The sequence below is a fragment of the Falco naumanni genome, chromosome 17 (assembly GCF_017639655.2).
Source record: "Falco naumanni isolate bFalNau1 chromosome 17, bFalNau1.pat, whole genome shotgun sequence".
Lineage (NCBI taxonomy): Eukaryota > Metazoa > Chordata > Aves > Falconiformes > Falconidae > Falco > Falco naumanni.
Window position 1 is genome coordinate 6,049,339 of NC_054070.1, and position 17,229 is coordinate 6,066,567.

At 51.5% G+C, this 17,229-nt stretch overlaps 2 protein-coding genes across 3 annotated transcripts; both read right to left on the reverse strand.

Moving 5' to 3' along the window:
- Positions 1 to 692: 692 nt before the first annotated feature.
- Positions 693 to 5,616, reverse strand: LOC121098712 (corticosteroid 11-beta-dehydrogenase isozyme 1-like). Of its 2 annotated transcripts, none has more exons than XM_040617002.1 (6): positions 5,214 to 5,614; positions 4,426 to 4,556; positions 3,734 to 3,845; positions 2,921 to 3,106; positions 1,920 to 2,063; positions 693 to 1,275 (listed from the first exon to the last, which is right to left on the reverse strand). In XM_040617002.1, the coding sequence occupies exons 1-6, from the start codon at positions 5,299 to 5,301 to the stop codon at positions 1,055 to 1,057; spliced, it is 882 nt and encodes a 293-aa protein (XP_040472936.1). In that variant the 5' UTR covers positions 5,302 to 5,614; the 3' UTR covers positions 693 to 1,054. The 2 variants fall into 2 exon arrangements, with proteins under 2 accessions (XP_040472936.1, XP_040472937.1); XM_040617003.1 differs by lacking the exon at positions 693 to 1,275 and adding an exon at positions 1,348 to 1,828 and having other exon boundaries at positions 5,214 to 5,616.
- A 6,326-nt stretch (positions 5,617 to 11,942) lies between these two features.
- On the reverse strand, positions 11,943 to 12,811 carry G0S2 (G0/G1 switch 2). The gene is made up of 2 exons (XM_040616572.1): positions 12,723 to 12,811; positions 11,943 to 12,530 (listed from the first exon to the last, which is right to left on the reverse strand). The coding sequence occupies exon 2, from the start codon at positions 12,498 to 12,500 to the stop codon at positions 12,195 to 12,197; it is 306 nt and encodes a 101-aa protein (XP_040472506.1). The 5' UTR covers positions 12,501 to 12,530; positions 12,723 to 12,811; the 3' UTR covers positions 11,943 to 12,194.
- Positions 12,812 to 17,229: the final 4,418 nt, after the last annotated feature.

Sequence of the window (17,229 nt, forward strand, 5' to 3'; positions counted from 1 at the left end):
AAGAGCCAAGCAGGTGAATAATAAAGATCTTTAGCTTTCACAAGGGTTGAGTGTCACACTGCTCAGCATCTGCTTGGGCATATGGTGAATGGGTTTGCAAATAACTTTCTGAAAGAGAAAGTTTAAAGGGCAAAACCCACTCTGTGTGCACTGGTTTGTGTAGGCGATCCTGGCGTAAGGAGAACAGAAACGCCGGTTCCTGATTTTCTTTTGAAAGTGAGGAGGAAACCGTCCCGAGGAGCGCTTCAGCGGGAAGGGTTGGGGGAGGTTTTGTAATTGGTGCTGGGATGGCCAGGACCGTGGTAGATGTAACTGCATCAGCCAGGGCAGTGCTGCCAGTTGGGGAAGCAGTGCAGGGCTCGCTGCGGGCTTGGCCTTTGCTTTGGCACTCAGTGTGCGTGGCTCCTGGCGCCCGAGCGCTCGGCTTAGGGTAGCAGTTCAGCAGCTCTGTGCATCTAGAAGGCATTTTCCAGTTATGATGTTTGTGTAAGAAACTGTCTACCAAGTTTGGGAAGTTTTGCTGGGGGTAAAATTTGCATTTAATTGAGCCATTAAAAAAAAATAGGCTACAAGACGGTTATTCCTAAAATAATGAAGGACTACTGTAAGGCTTTCCTGTCAAAGTGGAGTTACTCGCAGCAGCTTTCGGCAGTGGAGAAAACGGGGATAAAAAAACCCCACAGAACACGCAGAACTGTTAGTAAATTTTATTGACTGAGTAGTTTGTGCCTACGTTTTCCCTAGTGTGGGGAAGGGAATGGGTCTAACCAGGTGGGATGCTGCAGATGCAGGGGATCCCCCCCGCCCCGAGCCGCCCCCTCGGGGGTGCCGCGTCTGCTTCCAAGTGCACCCCTCCTTCCGAAAGCGCAAGCGGAGGCTGCGCGGGGGGGCACACGGGACACCCCGTCCCACCGCGCGAGGTGAGGCGGCTGCAAGCGCCGTCCCCGCCGGCAGAGGAGGGTGTTGCACCGGGGAACCCTCCCGAGCCGCCGGCGACGGTGAGGGCCGCTCCGCTAAGCCGGGCGGTGCCGGGGGGGGGCCGGGGGGGACAGCGCTAATTCTTCTCCGCGCTGTCCAGGCGGTAGCGGCTCCTGACCAGGTAGTCCAGCAGCTCGGCGGCCCAGTCCCGCAGGAGCAGCGGGAGCCGCGTGGAGCCGTAGCGGTAGTAGAGCTCCCGGCGGCGCAGCGCTCCGCCCTTGAGGATCTCCAGCGCGCACTCCTCCCGCGGCGCCGGCGGCACCAGCAGCCGGTGCGCGGCTGCGCGCACCGCGTTCTCTGCGCGGGAGCGGAACGGCGTCAGCCGGGGATGCTCCCCGGGGATGCCCTGCTCCCCCTCGGGATGCATGCTCCTGCTCCCCCCGGGATGCTGGTCCTCAGCCTGGCTGGGGGTGAAGAGCCAGCGGCGGGGCGGAGGGAGGCTGGCGTGCGCATGGGGAAGCGGGGAGAAGCGGGGCTGGGGAAATGTCTTGTGGAAACCGGGTGTATCGGTACGGGGGGTGGGGGGGGGTGGGGTCGCTTGTGGGGCTGAGCCCAGCGCCCGCAGAACGCTTCCAGCCGCCCACGCCACATCCCCGTACCTTCTTGTCGCATCGATAGGTGGGATTAACGGGAGAGAGGTGGCTGGCACATCCATGCGGGCTCATGGAACGTTACACTGTGCCGGCCGGTATGCAGTGGCTGGTTTAATGTAGCGTGGGGAAAGAAGTGAGTTTTGAGACTGTTTTTTGATGGAAGAGAGGTGGACCCCCCAGAGAGTGGAGGGTTTTTGCATGCACGCACACCACAGCAGGGCTGGAGGGAAAGCAGCAGCGCAGGTAAAAGGGGAGAGCTGGTGGCAGAGGGAGGTGAAAGGTGGGATTAGAAACTGAGAAGGTGATGCTCAGCTCCTGATCAGCCGGATCAAACAGCACTGATCTTACCAGTATCGATGAAGCCAAGGATGCAGAGCGTGATGGAAACATTAACGCTCTGAATGCTGAATTCCTGCCTCAGTGAGCTGAAAAATCCGTCCAAGGCAAACTTAGTTGCAGAGTAGGGGACCGTAAAGGGAAACCCGACTTTACCTGGACAGAGAGTGAAGTTCTGTTACAGCACAGAAAGCTGCTCTGCCTGAACCTCTGTTTTGCCCATCGTCAGATAAAGTATTTTACCCCAAAGGGACTTTGCTGTTGGTGCAATATCATCCTGGCACCTGAACAGCAGCACCACAAATGTTCCCCTCAGCCTCTGGCTCTTTTAAGGTCTTAAGGCCAACACCCATGGCTCATGTCTCTGCTCGGGGTACAAGCAACCCGCAGTAACTATGAAACCCTCAGAGGGGAGAGATGGAGCAAAGTTTGAGTTCTTGTCTCTGGACACTGAGCTAAGCTGATCACCAGAAGACTAAAATACCAGCTGTGAGTGGGGACATCTGTTAGTAATTTAGTTTCCTGACTGAAGGGAAATTTATTCAAACAGAGTCATGTTTTTGTGAATAGAATCAGTCTAACTCACTCCACAAATATTAGCAGGAACTTGACCTACCAAACCAAGATTGTCAGAGAACCAACGCAGTGAGAAATTACTGCATTTCCACTTTTCCCCATAAAATAGGGGTATATGAGCTCCGCTGCTATAATGAGCCTGACACCAGGGTGTGGGGTTTAATTACAGGGCTGGTCAGAAAGCAAGCTGGTGCAATTGGATTCTATCAGAGAACAAATTCCATCAAGAAAAATACAAAAAAAAGATCTGGATGGTTTCTTTCTTTTTTTTTTCTTTTTTTTTTCCCCACGTGTGTGTGGTTTGTTTTTTCTTTTTGAGTGTATTAAGCAGTTACGGCTCCTTTAGGATGCCTGGTGTCTCTGCATGCTACTTCTGAAAATCAGCCCATGGTGTCTTTTGACTGAATCCCATGTCACCCACCTCACTTCCCACTCACCTGCCATGGATGAAACAACTACGATGCTGCCCTCGCTCTCCTTCAGCATGGGCAGCGCAGACACGGTCATGGCCACGTAGCTGAGGAAGTTGATCTCCAGGAGCTTTCGTACATGCCCAACATCCCCGTTAAAATAATCGAAGTACGACGTGCCAACGTGATTAAGAATCAGCATGTCTAGGCCTCCTGCAAGCAGAGGAACAGGTGTTAGTGCTGGGCGGGAGAGGGCTGCAACCAGCAAAACGGAGCCTTTCCTGGGAGCAGAATACACATAATCGAAAGAAATCAGGTTTTTGGGTCAGAGCTGTGGCCTGTCTTCTCTGGAGTAGGGCTATAGTCTGGACGGTGGCTGCCAGTAAAAATTTTGCTGTGGTTTTATTTTTTGGCTCAAAACAAAACCACCATGGCACAAGAGCAATCCCCCTTGGGCTGTCTGTGGGCCTGGGGTGGGGGAGGGAGCGCTCCATGCAGAGCTGAGACACTGTGTTTCCGCAGCCGTGACCCATGCCCACAATAGCGAGGCTGCAAGGGGCCTGATGGACGGTTTCAGACCGCAGTAGCTTGGGGTGATGAAATCCAGGATTATGGTACTGTAACAGGATGTTATGAGGGCACAGCGCTGAAATCGGGAGCGCAGTTCAGTTTGAGCTGGAGTGATGAAGCTGGGCAGAACTGGGTGCAAATCTTCCCCATCTCCATGTCTCCTGTGTTGGTGTTTTGTTTTTTTTTAGTGGGTGCATGGCAAAAAGCAGCATGGCCAAGGTGAGAAGTGATGTTCTGCTGTCGCTTGCAGCAAGCAGGCTGTAAACGTACCCAGCGAGGTCTCTGCCTCCTTCACCACGTGCTCGGCGAAGGCCATGTCCTCCATGGTGCCGCTGATGTACCGCGCAGAGGCTGCCCCCAGCTCCCGGCACCGCTCCACCACCTGCCACACCAACACCACATGTCAGAAACCCCCTTCCCTGCCCCGGGCAGCAAGAGCATCTGTGCTCCCTGTGATGTGTCCCTGCCTTAGAAAAGTGGTTTGGAGTTTTTGGAGCATGTGTGGAGCCTTTTAAGCTTCAAAGGGAGCCTGAAAAATTCTTCCTTTGGTGAATGCGTTACCCAAGGCAGTCTGGCTCTTTATCCATGCGGTCTGTGCTGGAGTTGCGTGCGTGCAGGGTGAGCAGGAGCCTGTATATCACTGCAGTGGAATGAGGGTGGGTGTGTGCACTGAGGGAGCCTGTGTGTATGGGGGTATGTGTACATAACCGTGCAAGTTCAAATAACCTATATGTGCTGCACCGAGTGCGTGCGTCTGTAGGAGAGGGACTTCTGTGCATGTGGAAGCCCCAGACAGCACAAGGATGCATCCCCGTGAACGTAACCACCTATCTGGTATGTGTGCCACGGCAATTACGTGTGCATATATTAATGTATGTACCTGTGGTGTGAGATTGGCCTTCACATGTTTGTGTGTGCACTGCTATGAACACGCATGTGTGAGTGCTCAGCTTGCCATTTACTTTCTGGAGCTTGGCTTCTGTCCGTGCTGTGATCAAAATGTGGGATCCCATCCGTGCCAGGTGATATGCCATCTGCTCTCCAATTCCAGTGCTTGCTCCAGTGACAATCACCCGCTTCCCTTTCAGCATCTCTGGGGACCAAGGCACAGGAATTTAATTTATCCAAATGCTATTTAAAACTAAAATAATAATAAAAAAAAACTAAAAAAAAAATCCCTTTAATGCCTTCAGGGTAAGTAGTTAATTGGAAACTAAGTGAGCCTGCAAGTGCAAAGTGTCCAGTACCAGGACGTCTCTTCCATCTGCTGGAAAAAGCAGCGCTGAGGAGCAGCTGCAGCTCCTCACTGAATGCAGTGACACAGGGACGGTGCTCGAATCTTTCAGCAGTTTTTTCCACAAGTCAGGACACCGTTTATAAACACCCTGACTGTTTTGTAATAAAAATCATGGACTAAGTGCATGCTTCAAAACTTGCAATCCAACCTGTAGAAGTCATGTTTATAAATTCTTCTGCTACACACTGGAAAATGGAGTGCTCAGAGCCTCTCCGTCTCAGACCCCTCTCCATCTCAGACCCCTTGGCTCACCTGCTCCCTCAGGAAGTATTTCTGCATATTACTTGCTCAGTTTGGTTTCCAATCTTTTTTTTGAAACAACTTTCCAGTATCAGCGACCACACAAAGGCTCAGACATGGTTTGGTCCAAGCGCTGCACAGTTTCTATGCAAAACACTCAAACATGGCTTTTAGTATTTTTTCCTTAAAGACAGATTCACTTTTAATACTTACCCGGTTTGAAATTCTCCCTCGCAGAATAAAACCAGAAGGCCAAAACCAATCCCAAAAAGGGAATGAGAATCTTTTGCAACTGACCCATCCTACTGTGGAGTCAGGAAATAAAGCATGAGAGAGAAGAAGGGAGGGAAAAAATCCCTCTGCAGAGCTGCTCCAGGGGGAAACAGCAATGCCAATCCTTTAAAACCTGTTAGCGAAGGAACTGCAACTTCCAAAGCACTGGAAAATCACGGGTGGATGGATGAGTGAAGCAAACCCTTTGATCTGCTTCCCCGCTGGAGCTGGCGAGCCTCGGCCTAACCGGCGGTGCTGTTTGGGTTCTGCCCGGCTCTTTTCATATTTCCTGTCCTACGTTAAAATGCTGAACTTTGCACAACACCCTGGAAGAGGTGTGTCTTTGCTCAGCAGCGTCAAGTTTCACTTGGAGAATATTAGAGGCAGCCCAGTGCAGGTGGTTAAACATTGTCTCTTATTCCTGCTGGCACGTCCGTGGGTCCGTGTGGATGTGCAGTCCGGGTCCCATTGCTCGCAGCGGGTCAGGGACCGGGGGCTGCTGTGCGTGTGGGGGGGTGTGCAGCAAAGGTCCTGTGCTCCCCAGGGCATCACTGCTCCATGACCCGAAGCAGCTGCCTGCCGCCGGGATGCTGGGCAGCGGGGCCCAGCAGTGCGTACCACCTCTAAATGGCTCCAAAAATGCTGTGCAGAGGCAGGGTTTATTTTTTTCATCTCTGCCTGCTCCTGTGAGCAGATGAGGGAGCAGGGGCTGAGCTGAGCCCACCACCGGGGCTGTGACCACCCCAGCTCCAGGGGACTGTGCAGGCACAGGAAGGTTTAAAATGCAATATTGAATGCTGTTTTCTGCAGGGAAAAATGGTCCTTGCTGCTGTGGTTCCTGCTTTGAGTTTTGCAAGAGTGTTGTTCTTACTTTCTAAGCGAATATGGTCTGAAGAAAACCCACGTAATATCCGCTAGCTCCCTGAGCAGCAGCAAATTCATAGCCATCGATCTTGCGCAATAGGTGTAAGCTGTGTTCCAGCTTTGGTCTGGCACCGGTATCTTTGTTGCGAAGTACCAGTACTGGCTGTGGTACATGGGACGGGGATGCACTGCGGGAGCTTTGTGTGCCCCTGGATCTGCTCGCTAGAGCTCCTGAGCCGGTGGAACATCTTGTTTGCTGGGACGAGAGCCTGATCTGCAGTGTGGGGGCTGCACCGTGCTCTGATATAAGTGGGCACAATGCCGTGGTTGTCCCTCTCAGACCCCCCCCCTACTGTAACCAGTCAAAAAGAATTATGTAAATAATTATTTTTTTCCCCCTATCACAGCTTTAAAATAAAGATGGTTTAATTTAGTGGCATACCTGGTATGGCAGTGGAGCTCTCTGGCATTGCTTCTGCTTTATGGATTGTGGGTTTTTTTCTGCCTTCCTACTTCTGTCTCAACTTTCCCTCTGATAAGAAGCACTCAACCCCCTTTGGTCAGGTTGGACCAGTACAGCCACTCTGCCTCTTCCTGCCTCCTTTTGCTTTTAACTTGGGTCATGATCATGGGGCAACCATTTCATTCCTTGGCTTGGAAGAAAAAAAAAAAACAAACAAACAAACAAACCCCAAAAAACTCATTAACCTTTACCTCTGCTGTGGTCTTGTCTGTGTTGCCAGCAGGGAGAGAGGCTCTTTTCAGATGTCGTCTTTTATTACTAGCGTTAGGATATTGCAGTAAAGCAATAACTGTCAACCTTTGTGCACTGGCTGCAAGCATGTTGGGAGGGTTTCGTGCTCTTTGCTCTGCCTGGTGCGAGGAGATGCGTGGCCGGAGGCAGCCTGGTGACTATGGAGCCGAACCCGGTGTGGTGTTTGATGGCAATTGTCTGTTTGGGTTGGGTTTTTGTGTGAAACAAAGTAGCTGATAAGAAAGGACTGCGATACAGAATATTTTGGACATAACTTAAACTTTTTATAAAAGAAAATTTTGCGTGTGCCATTTAGGGTGTCCTGTGTGAGGTGAAGCGTGGGGCGGTGCTGGCGTGGTCCCCGGGAGGGCTGGGGGCTGCGGCGGCAGCAGGAGCTGCCGGATCCGTCCCTGCTTTGCTGTCCGCGTGGGTTTGCTCTTTGCTGCCTGTTGCCCTTCCAGGGTGCTGCTGCTCCTCACTCCTACTCGCAGCTTTTTCTGGGTTTGTTTTGCTGTATGCAACTTAAGAACTTGTTTTTAACCTTTTCCTGAGGGTGGGGAGCGAGGGATGGGAGAGGAGGGCAGGAAGAAGTGACTGTGGAGAAGCGTTTTCTGATCTCAGCTGGTCCTGGCCCCGCTGCTGCCAAACACTCCTGCTCTGGCAGAGGGGAGCTGGGTGGCACGGCATGCCCGCCCCGGGGGGAGGGGGGCAGCCTGTTGATTCTGAAACAGCTTCACCCAAGTTTTCCTGGATGCGTCCCCCTGCTACAAGTCGCTTCTCTATTGCTTGTTTTTTTGAAGCCACGTTGTTCAGGGGGTGATGCTAGGCGTTGTGCTGCTCTGTGCAGGGGAGTGGCTTCATTTTGTGCCCCCGGAGCTCGCTTGGAGGAAATGGGTATGGAAAGGGACTTGTTCTGACAGCAAACGGGCAGAGCAGCCGAGGGGGCTGCTGGAGAGCCCCCGCCGTGCCCGCAGCCTGTGCTGCCTGGGGGGAGCGCGTTCGGGGGCAGGGCTGAGGCTCAGGCAGGTTTGTGCGTGCAGCTCAGACTCTAAAGCACTTGGCAGAAACTGGGATACCGCTTCTATTTTTTCTCTTTTGAGTAATATTTGGCTTTTTTCAACCCATCATCAAATCTTTGTTAAATGCAGGGCGTTTTCCTCCCGCCACCGCCCCTTGCTCTCCTTTATCACATAGACATTAAAATGTTAATTTCGCAGACCCGGCATACTTTACCATGAACACAGATTTAATTCCTTTCTTTACAGATAGGGATATCGCCTTTATAAAGGGCCGCCCTCAGTGACACTTTAGGCTGATGTGCCTGTCAGCGGGATGCTGTTGCACCATGACAGATGGCGTGTGTCCTGGCACGGCTGCACGCCGTCTCACTGTGGCTTCTGGGCATGGCCCGCGGGCAGTGCTGACACCCTGCAAACTCCATCACTGTCAGGGCTGCACCGTTTCGGGAAAATGCACTCTCAGGTCCCAAGGGAGACTTGAGGTGATTGCAGGACTGTGTTTGTTTTGACATGGTGTTTCTACTCACTGCCGGTTTAGAGAAAATACTGTGATGTTCAAGTCATTTCTAAGCGTGACATTGATTTTCTTCCTGTGTGACCAAATCAGGAATTGCTGCTTTGATATTTGATTGTTGGTGCTGTGGCTGCTTTGAGTCTTGGCCGCTGTCCATGTTCCCAGTGCCCTTGGTGTTGGGTGGCAGAGGCTGATATGCTTATCTTGGGCCTCTAAATTTAGCCTGGCAGCTCTTGAAACATCCAGAGTCCAAACCACAAATAGCAAGTGAGGGCTCCTAAAGATGTTCGGCTCATGCCCTTGAACCAATTGGCCTGTGCAGGGAGGGCTGCAGGGTCTTAGGTGGCCTTCAACTTTGTGTGATGAAAGCCTGGACAAGAGCTCCAAGCTGAAATAAGATCTTTGAAGGATGGGTGCAGACAAATGCTCACCAGTGCTCATGCCAGCTGCAACTTGACTGAGGATTTAATGCACCAGGAAAACATCACATTTTGTATGTTAGAGTAAACTAGATTCAGCTGAGTCTTAAAGAGAATAATAGAAATAAACCTCATGCAAACTTGGCAATGTAACTCCCACCTTGGGCAATGTGTGGCTCTCCTCAGGAGCTTATCCCTCAGGACTTCAGTTTAACTTAGCCTTAAATGCTCCATATGCTTCCACACCATAGCTTGCCTCAGGTGTCCTTACTAGTACTGACTGTACATCTTATTCCATCTGGTTGCTTTCTGGTATATCCCAGCAGTTATAATTAAAATTTGCCTTTGCAGTTCACACACAGGCTTTCGGAATGACTTTGCTGTGCTCCGCTGCCGATGTGTGTGGATGTTCTTTGCTGGTTGCATGGGTTTGCATTTGTGGCCATTGTGTTGGCCAGGGTTTGCTGCGATTGTCTGGTGTCAGGATAGAGCTGTGAGGGGTTGGAGATGGGGCTGGGAAACAGGCCGGTTTGGAGAGTCGTGCCGTGGTTTAAAGGCAGGGAAGTTTGCTGAAGCTTTTTAATCTACTGCACCTGGCAAGTCTGTCATTCATCATAGTTAAAGTGATGTTAAATGGATTACCAAGCTTCCATGCACCCTGAATTTATTGTGTGGTTTTAAATAAGACTTTATATGGTCATTGTGGTAAAATCAGCCATTAATACATGTCTAATTCATCACTCTGCAGAAAGCGGGTGCTGTCTAATATCGATGCCATTCTAATATCAGTGCAATCTGCCGTGGAAATGGTAATGCGTAGGCTTGACCTCTCAGGCTGAACTTTCAGGGTAGTATGTGGGTGGTAATGACCTCTGAGATTGCAGTACGTCAGGAGGCAGGAGATTGTCTTCTGCAGGACATGATTTTACCAAGTTGGCTCCAGAACTGCCGGCGCAGTGTGGTGGTTTAGCTGTCTAATCCCGTTAGCTGTCTTAGGAGCAGCTATTTTGATTGTTCCACAAACCTCTTTGCTTTAAGCTTATAAACCCTGTGACTAGATAACTGTGGAGAGGAGATGTGGGCAGCAGGGTGCTGGCATGATGTGAGGAGGCCACATATGTGGTGTGAAGGCAAACCTGAGGTCCAGAGCCAGAAGTGGTGGAGGTCAGCCTGGCTGCGTTCACCTGGAGCTCCCTGGTTGCCTCTGGACTCACAAGCTGGGCAGCTCTATCTCCTCATTTTTAAAATCTTCCCTTTCTCCTAGGGCAGGATGAGACAGCTATAACTTGTAGAGAAGTCCTAATCTTGGGAACCGAAGTGTGATTAACGGAGTTTGCAGCTGCCTTGGACAAAGACGTGATTGTCATCTCAGTTTAACCGTTTGTCAACTGTTTAGCTCTGCTTGTCGCAGCAGTGATGCTTCTAAATGACAGTAACGCGTGAGAGCTCAGACCTGGCAGTAACTTTGTTTGCAGCTGGCAGGCAGCATCCACACACACCGGCAATGGAGCATGGCAGAGTCACTCCGAAAGCTCGTGAATTGCAAAGACAAATTTTAACTATAAGTACTGGGATGCAGCCACAGACATTCAGGCCCTTGGTTTATCCATGCAGTAAGTGTGCCACAGGGAATTCCAGGTCAGCCTTCCCTGTCCCTGAGGGTGTGCTGCAAGTGTAGGACCTGTTTAAAGCTGGAATTGGGGAGGAGGGGGAGGATGACAGAGATTCATCAGCTGATGGCTTTCTTCAGGCCTGAATTCTCCTTTCTTTCATGTTTTCCTATGAAATTACCATTGGTATCAATGAGGTGTTGGATTGTTCAGCCTTGCCAGAGACCGAAGGCTTGGTCAGGGGCTATATGAAGTGTTTCTTGAAGGCCATTTTTAATTGGACTCTCCTCTTTTCCCCATAAGGAAAAGGAACCTCATACTTGATTCAAAGCTTGAAGAGTTTTTGTGAGGACTCGGTAAGATTCCTCCTCCGCAATGTGCTGCTGGGTTTATTTTAACAGAAATAATTGTCAACAAAAACGATTGTTGGTTGTACATTATGAAAATGTAAGGGTGAATTTGTCTGCGTTCTTATGTGCTGGGATTCTGATCTTAGCTTGTGCAGCTCTAGGAAGAGCCATGCATTCGGCACCGGTGTCAGGCAGCATTCCTTTTCCATAATCTCCTGCTGTTTGTGTCAATTGTTTTGCTTTTAGCTAAACAGTGGCATATTGCTGGTACATCTCCTCCCAGTTTGTGTACAAGGTGTGTAGCCTGCTCCTACCTCTGCCCTGCTGCCCCGGTCTCTGCCACTGAGCGGGTTAAGAGGGATTTTCTGCCCCAGTCATGACTGGCAGGACTCTTTCCTTTCTGCGCCTTGGGCAGGATCTTTCAGCTGTAGCTGTCTGGAGGGTTAATTTGAGCAACGTGACATAGTCCTGAATGCAACAGATTCTTACCAAGTCTGGGAGAGATTTTTAAATAGGCGGAAGTCCTCCAATATTAGAGTCTGGCAGTGCTCTGGGTGCAGCCCTGAAGTGTGGATGTATTTCCATACCCTCCAGGATGACTCTGCCATTGCGTGTCTCCACGCTTCAATTTTTCCATTTGTGACACCCCAATAAGCCTGGAAGCTAGTATTACTCTAGCTAGTATATTCTGTATTAGATGGTTGTAGTGGCTTTGTGAGGGAGCCCAGAAAAGATAGAATATTTATTTATATTTTTTTTTTTCAGCTGTGCAGCAGCTGTAGCCTGTTAGGAGGATGGCTTTTTTAAATAGCTCTGGGCACAAGGCACAAATCTGTGCCATTAAACCCACATAACCCTCTCTGCAACTTGGGCATGTCTGTCACCGTGTGAGACAAGTGCCCCCCTTCCCCGCTGGCCTGTGTCAGAAGGGAGGTGCTGCCAGAGGTACAGGACCACCAGCCCACTCGCTCCCAGAGCGGTCTCACCGTGGGGCTTCATGGGGAGGGTGAGGCCACCACCCTCAGCTCTTCCCTGGGGGCCCCCAGCTGCCCCTGGAGTGGAGCCAGAAGCACAAGTGAAACCAATTTGCCCATCGGTGAGAGAAGGCTTTGAAAATAAACATAGCTAGAAAGCACTGGTACTGTATAAAATATTTATTGATTTTGCAAAATGTTGTAAAATGCATCTGTAAGAAAAATAAGAAACCGTGCTGTGCATCTTGCACATTTTTATACCAACAAAAGGTATTTTTCCCCCCACTGCTGCACAGCAGCAAATAGAACCGTTCACTCCTTCCGAGCCCGGTGGTCTCCTCCAGGCAGCCCTTCTCCCTCCTCGCTGGAACCACCGCGGGTACAAGCGGACAGCAGAGTCTCTCGTGCGTGGGGCGCTCAGGACGCGTGCGGTCTGGTCACCAGGGCCCTCTGCACCACCGCCGCCTTCGCGCCCTTGCCCAAGATCACGTCCTCCCGTTTCTGGGCGAGCATCTGCCCTCGCCTCGGGGCAGGTGTCCTCTCCTCCTCCTCCTCCAGCCTGCCCTGGGCGGTGAAGGGGCTGCACACCGTCTCCACCAGGCCGATGACCACGCCGAGGAAGGCCAGCACGCTGCCCAGCACGTACAGCTTCACCATCTTCCTGCCGGGCTTCTGGCTCAGCATCTCCCTGGCGAAGGGGATCAGCTCCTGCACGGTTTCCATCTCCCGGCGGCCGCTCGGAGGGTGCCGGTTCTGCAGGAGAGGAGGGGGCACGTCAGGCACAGCCGGGCGCTTCCCCCCGCGCCGCTCGGACCCCCGCCCGCCCCCGCCCCGCTCGGAGCGCGCCCGGGTGATGGATGTTCCGCCCCGGCGGGGGCTGCCCGGCAGCGCGGACCCTTCACAGCCGCCCCCCCCCCCGCGGCGTGCCCCCGCGCACCCCCTTACCCAGAGCCGGGGTGGTGGGGAGCGCTGCGGGCTGGCTCGGCTCGGCTCGGCAGCTGCTGCCCGCCGCCACCGCCGCCGCCTTATATGGCCGCCGGGGCGGGCGGGGCCGGGGCGGGGCCGGAGCAGCCGCCAGCACGGGCCGCCCCCCGCCGCCTTGGCCGCGGTTGCCCTTAATCCGGCCAGGCTAAAAAAAAACCCCTTTTTATTTCTTTTCCTCCCCCCTCTTCTTTTTTTATCCTTCTGTCCTTTTTTTCCCCCTTTTTTTCTTTTTTCTTTTTCCTTTATTCCCCTTTCTTCTTCTCTTCTTTCCTTCTCTTTTCTTCCTCTCTTCTCTTCTTCTTTTTTCTCATCTTCTCTTCTTTTTCTTCTTCTCTTCTTTCCTTCTCTTTTCTTCCTCTCTTCTCTTCTTCTTTTTTCTCATCTTCTCTTCTTCTTCTTCTCTTCTTTCCTTCTCTTTTCTTCCTCTCTTCTCCTTTTTTTCTCATCTTCTCTTCTTTTTCTTCTTCTCTTCTTTCCTTCTCTTTTCTTCGTCTCTTCTTATTTTCTTCTTCTCTTCTCCTCTTCTTTTTTCTCATCTTCTCTTCTTTTTCTTCTTCTCTTCTTCTTCTCTTCTTCTCAACTCTTCTTCTTCTTCTCTTCTTCTCCTTTTCTTCTTCTCTTCTCCTCTTCTTTTTTCTCCTCTTCTTTTTCTTCCTTTTTTCCTCCTTCTCTTCTTCTTTTCCTTTTCTTCTTCTTTTCCTTCTCTTCTTCTCTCCATCTTCTCTGCATCTTTTCTTCTTTTCTTCTTCTACAAAACTCATTACTCTTTCCCTCCCCCCACCCCCCAAAAAATAAATTGACCTCAAAGTCTGATTTCAGAGCCAAGACATCATACGTGCAACTTGCAGTGCAGCTCCATGCCTGCTTCTGTAAGAAATGTTCAATATATTAGCGGGAGCTTTGCTGAGCCAGCCCTTTGGAGCGAGGGAGAGAGTCTGTGCCCATAGCCCATAAAATATTACAGCGTTTGGGTCTAGAGCTTGGTTTGTGCATGGTCCCATTCAGCAAAGAGGTGTCTTTGCTTTGCTGCCCTTTCTTGCAGTGAAGTGGGTAAAAAAAGTGCCTTGGGGAGGCGTAGCAAAGGTGTTACCCAGGACAAGGTGTGAAGACGTTAAAGGTTTCTATAGGTGGTTCATGGCAAAGGGAACCATTAGATAGCAGATAGACGTGACGTGTGACAGCACATTGATGTCTTGGAAATGAGAGAATAACTGGGAATTCCCAAGCTAGTGAAAGTTACTGTTAAGACCCTGTTTTTCAGTTTTCCTACACTTGATGCTGAAACTCTGTAATACCCACTTGTGTCACTCCTTGTGATTCACCTAAAGGACAGCACATTTCCATTTTGGGGAAAAAACAGAAGGCTCCACTGTCACACTTCTTCCCTGGCTTGCTGCCGAAGAGCATTGCATCAATAACACACAGCAAATTACATCATCTGCTGGCTCCGTCGGCACACATATACTGCACTGGCTGGGAGGGCCATATGCATTTCAGTGGCTGCTGACCTTAGGGAAGTTGCTAAAGCCACAAGAAGTTGTTGGGATTTACAACTTCTGATTTCGCATGGCAGGTGATGGTGTCTGGACAGATTTCTCACGTGATCCGTGTGGCTGAGGGTGGGAATTGTGCTGCCAGGGCAGCAGATACAAACTACCCCACGGTGTGAGCTGGTGCGATAGCAGTGCTTTTAAGGAGCGGCTGGTGTGTGGGAAGGGGTGAAGGCTCAGAGGGAGCCTTCGGAAGATGCTGTAAAGGAGGCTGCAGCCCAGCAGCTCCCCAGGCTGGATTTCCTGGAGTGGCACCCCGGGGTGTTCCAACCCTGCTGAGGCACAGCCCGGACGTTGGGCAGGCGGCCCCCAAAGCAAACTGGAGCTGGAGGGGGCTTGTCCTCAAACCAGGCAGAGAAAAATGGGGGTTCTCTTACTCCGTGCTCCCAGCACATGGAAAAGGACTGTGGCACAGGGAATGGGGGTTTGATGCCGCTGAGCTGGGTTTTATCTTGGCCCACCTGGGAGAAACCTCCGTGTGATGTGAATGACTGGGGCTGTGTTTCCCCTTCCTGCTGCTGCTGCGACACCGCTGGTGCCGCAGCTGGCGCGTCCGTGTGCCTGGCAGAGCCGAGGCTGAGCACCGCTTCTGTTCTGGGTGTGGGACGGGGCAGAAGAGAGCTCTGAGAAATGGGGGAACTGCTGCAGCGTGTGTTCATTAGCTAGAGAACTTCCTTCTTTCATTAGAGGTTTTGAACACCTTCCTTTCTGGAAACCTGCCCTGCGAGGTGATACTGCCCAAATTCTGATCGAAAATCACTGAACTGGCTCATAAGGGTTGGATCAGATGATCTTTAAGGTCCCTTCCAACCCATTCTCTGATTCAGTAATTAAAACCAGCCTAAAGTCTGGCTTTTGTTGGGGTCACAACTCCAAATTCTTGTTTGTACTCCTCCATGGTGTCTTCCTGCCATCTTCTCCTGCCCTGCCCGGGGTTCTGGGCATTAACGCCCCACTTGGCTCCCTGACGGTGGGAACGCGGGCGCTGACTGTCCCGCCTCACAAAGGGACAAGCTGCTTGAGTTTGTTTGGGGTTTTGTTTTGGTCATCACCCACCCCCCCCCTCCTTGCTGAGCTCTGCTGTGGGCATGTGTGGAGCAGTGAGTCACCCCTCGCTCCTCACATCCCGCACATGGGGGGGTGGCTGGTGGCTTTCCCCGCTGCCACCCCTCCTGCCACCCGCAGCACCCGCCCTGGGCGGGAGAGCATTGCACAGCAAGCAGAGCGCTCCAAGGAAACACTGCTGGTGAAAACTTGGGGATTTTTTTGCAAGTTTTGAATGTGCTTAGGAAACTGGATTGCAGGACTGGCTGTAAAAGTTGCTAAAGACTTGTCTATCCCTCCTCAGCGTCTGCTTTTTTTTTTTCTTTAAATAAAAGGTCCTTATCTTCTCTGCCAACTTGGCAGCAAAGGTTGCAGCTGATTCCTGCATTCAAGCTATGTTTTTTTCTTCTGCAACGCTTTGAAAAATGACCATTGCAGAAACGATAGCTGAAGGAGACAGCAATTAGACAGGGAAAGTTCAAGGTCACCGTACCTCCAGCCAGGGCTGGCTGCATGGCGAGGCTACCAGCTCTTTGCAGTGTAAGACGTGCTCTCGCCTTCCAGCCCCAGAGCATGACGAGCGGTGTGAGCTGCTCAGGCCCTGCACAAACACTTGAAAGCAGCGTGTCTGTGCAGCGCACAGCCCCAGAAACAAAGGTCAGTGTGAAGTGTTGGAGTCGTGACATTTTGCCTAAAAAAAGTTGAGGTGGTTTTTTTTTGGTTTTGTTTTAGCTTTTTTTGGGTTTTTTTTTTTTGTTTTTTTTTTTGTGAGGCAGGATTTTCTTTGCCTCCCGAGCCTTCTATTTCAAAGTCTCTTTTCTAACATGAGGGCTGGGAAGGGTACTTTTTAATTCATTAAATACTGATGGAGATGTCTGTGCAATCCTGAAGTACTAAGAGCTGGAGCTGTGGGGGGAGCACAGAGCTCAGGATAATTCTAAGCATTAACCAAGCAGCTGATAGTCATCTGTGGCAAATGCCTCTTATAGCAGCACTCAGATTGTGTTGATTTAATTAAATAATATTTAATTCAATTTTGTTTTGAATTTGAGTAACAAAGTCTGTGCAAGCTCGTTGTGTGGACATTTAAATTGGATTAAGAGTAGATAAAAGGATTAATGATTAACACTAAATTAGACTAATTTTAGCTGTTCCTAATCTTATTTAGGAGAGTCTGCACAAGGAGGTTGTCAGGTTTAATTGCAGCGTTGATTAAACCAGGCTTTATAGCTGGGAGAACTGTAGGAGTTTAACGTCATCTGGAAGAAGGGCTCTGCCTGAATGTGTGAAGCAGTGCGAGCACTTCAGGCTTAACCTGAATATTGCTGGCTGGGGGAAGGCCCAGGTGTGTGACTGCTCGGAGTGCCCCAGCGAGACGATGCTCCGCAGCCTGGCTCCACTCACCGGCTTCGCACGCGCTGAGCTCGGCCGATGCCTGGTGCGCAGCGCTGGAGCTGCCAGCTCGTGTAACGCTGCTCTGAGTTTGCCTCGGGGGTGCAGGCGAAGGTGCGCCGCAACCATTGCTGCGCCGGGGCAGCTCTGCAGGAGCCCAAAGTGAAGTCGCCTGCTTGCACGGCTTGTTTCGCACAGGGATGACCTTGGTGCTGCCGTCGGGAGCCAGAGCACCCGAGTGACGCGATGGGTGGGTGTGCGTGAGGAGAGGAGCAGGGAGCACTTCCAGCTCTGCAGAAGGGCTGGAGAGGGGTCGCTCCCCGGGCTGTGAGCCCTGGGGCTTGCAGGTGGCTCGGCTCTGGTTTCAGCTGCGGCCCTTGGCCGGCGCTCAGCTCCATGCTGGCAGCGTGGCCACATCCTGCGCAGGGGCATGGCAGGCGCTGGCCATGTGGCGGGTGCGTGCTGGTGGCTTGGCAGGGAGA

Bases quoted from the DNA above. Each gene is read 5' to 3' on its own strand.
- LOC121098712 (XM_040617002.1), bottom strand. From the start codon at position 5,301: ATGGGTCAGTTGCAAAAGATTCTCATTCCCTTTTTGGGATTGGTTTTG. The intron at 3,846-4,425 runs GTAAATGGCAAG...TTGGTGTGGCAG, and splicing joins CAGAAGCCAAGCTCCAGAAA to GTGGTGGAGCGGTGCCGGGA. The intron at 3,107-3,733 runs GTACGTTTACAG...CTCTGCTTGCAG, and splicing joins GGAGGCAGAGACCTCGCTGG to GAGGCCTAGACATGCTGATT.
- G0S2 (XM_040616572.1), bottom strand. From the start codon at position 12,500: ATGGAAACCGTGCAGGAGCTGATCCCCTTCGCCAGGGAGATGCTGAGC.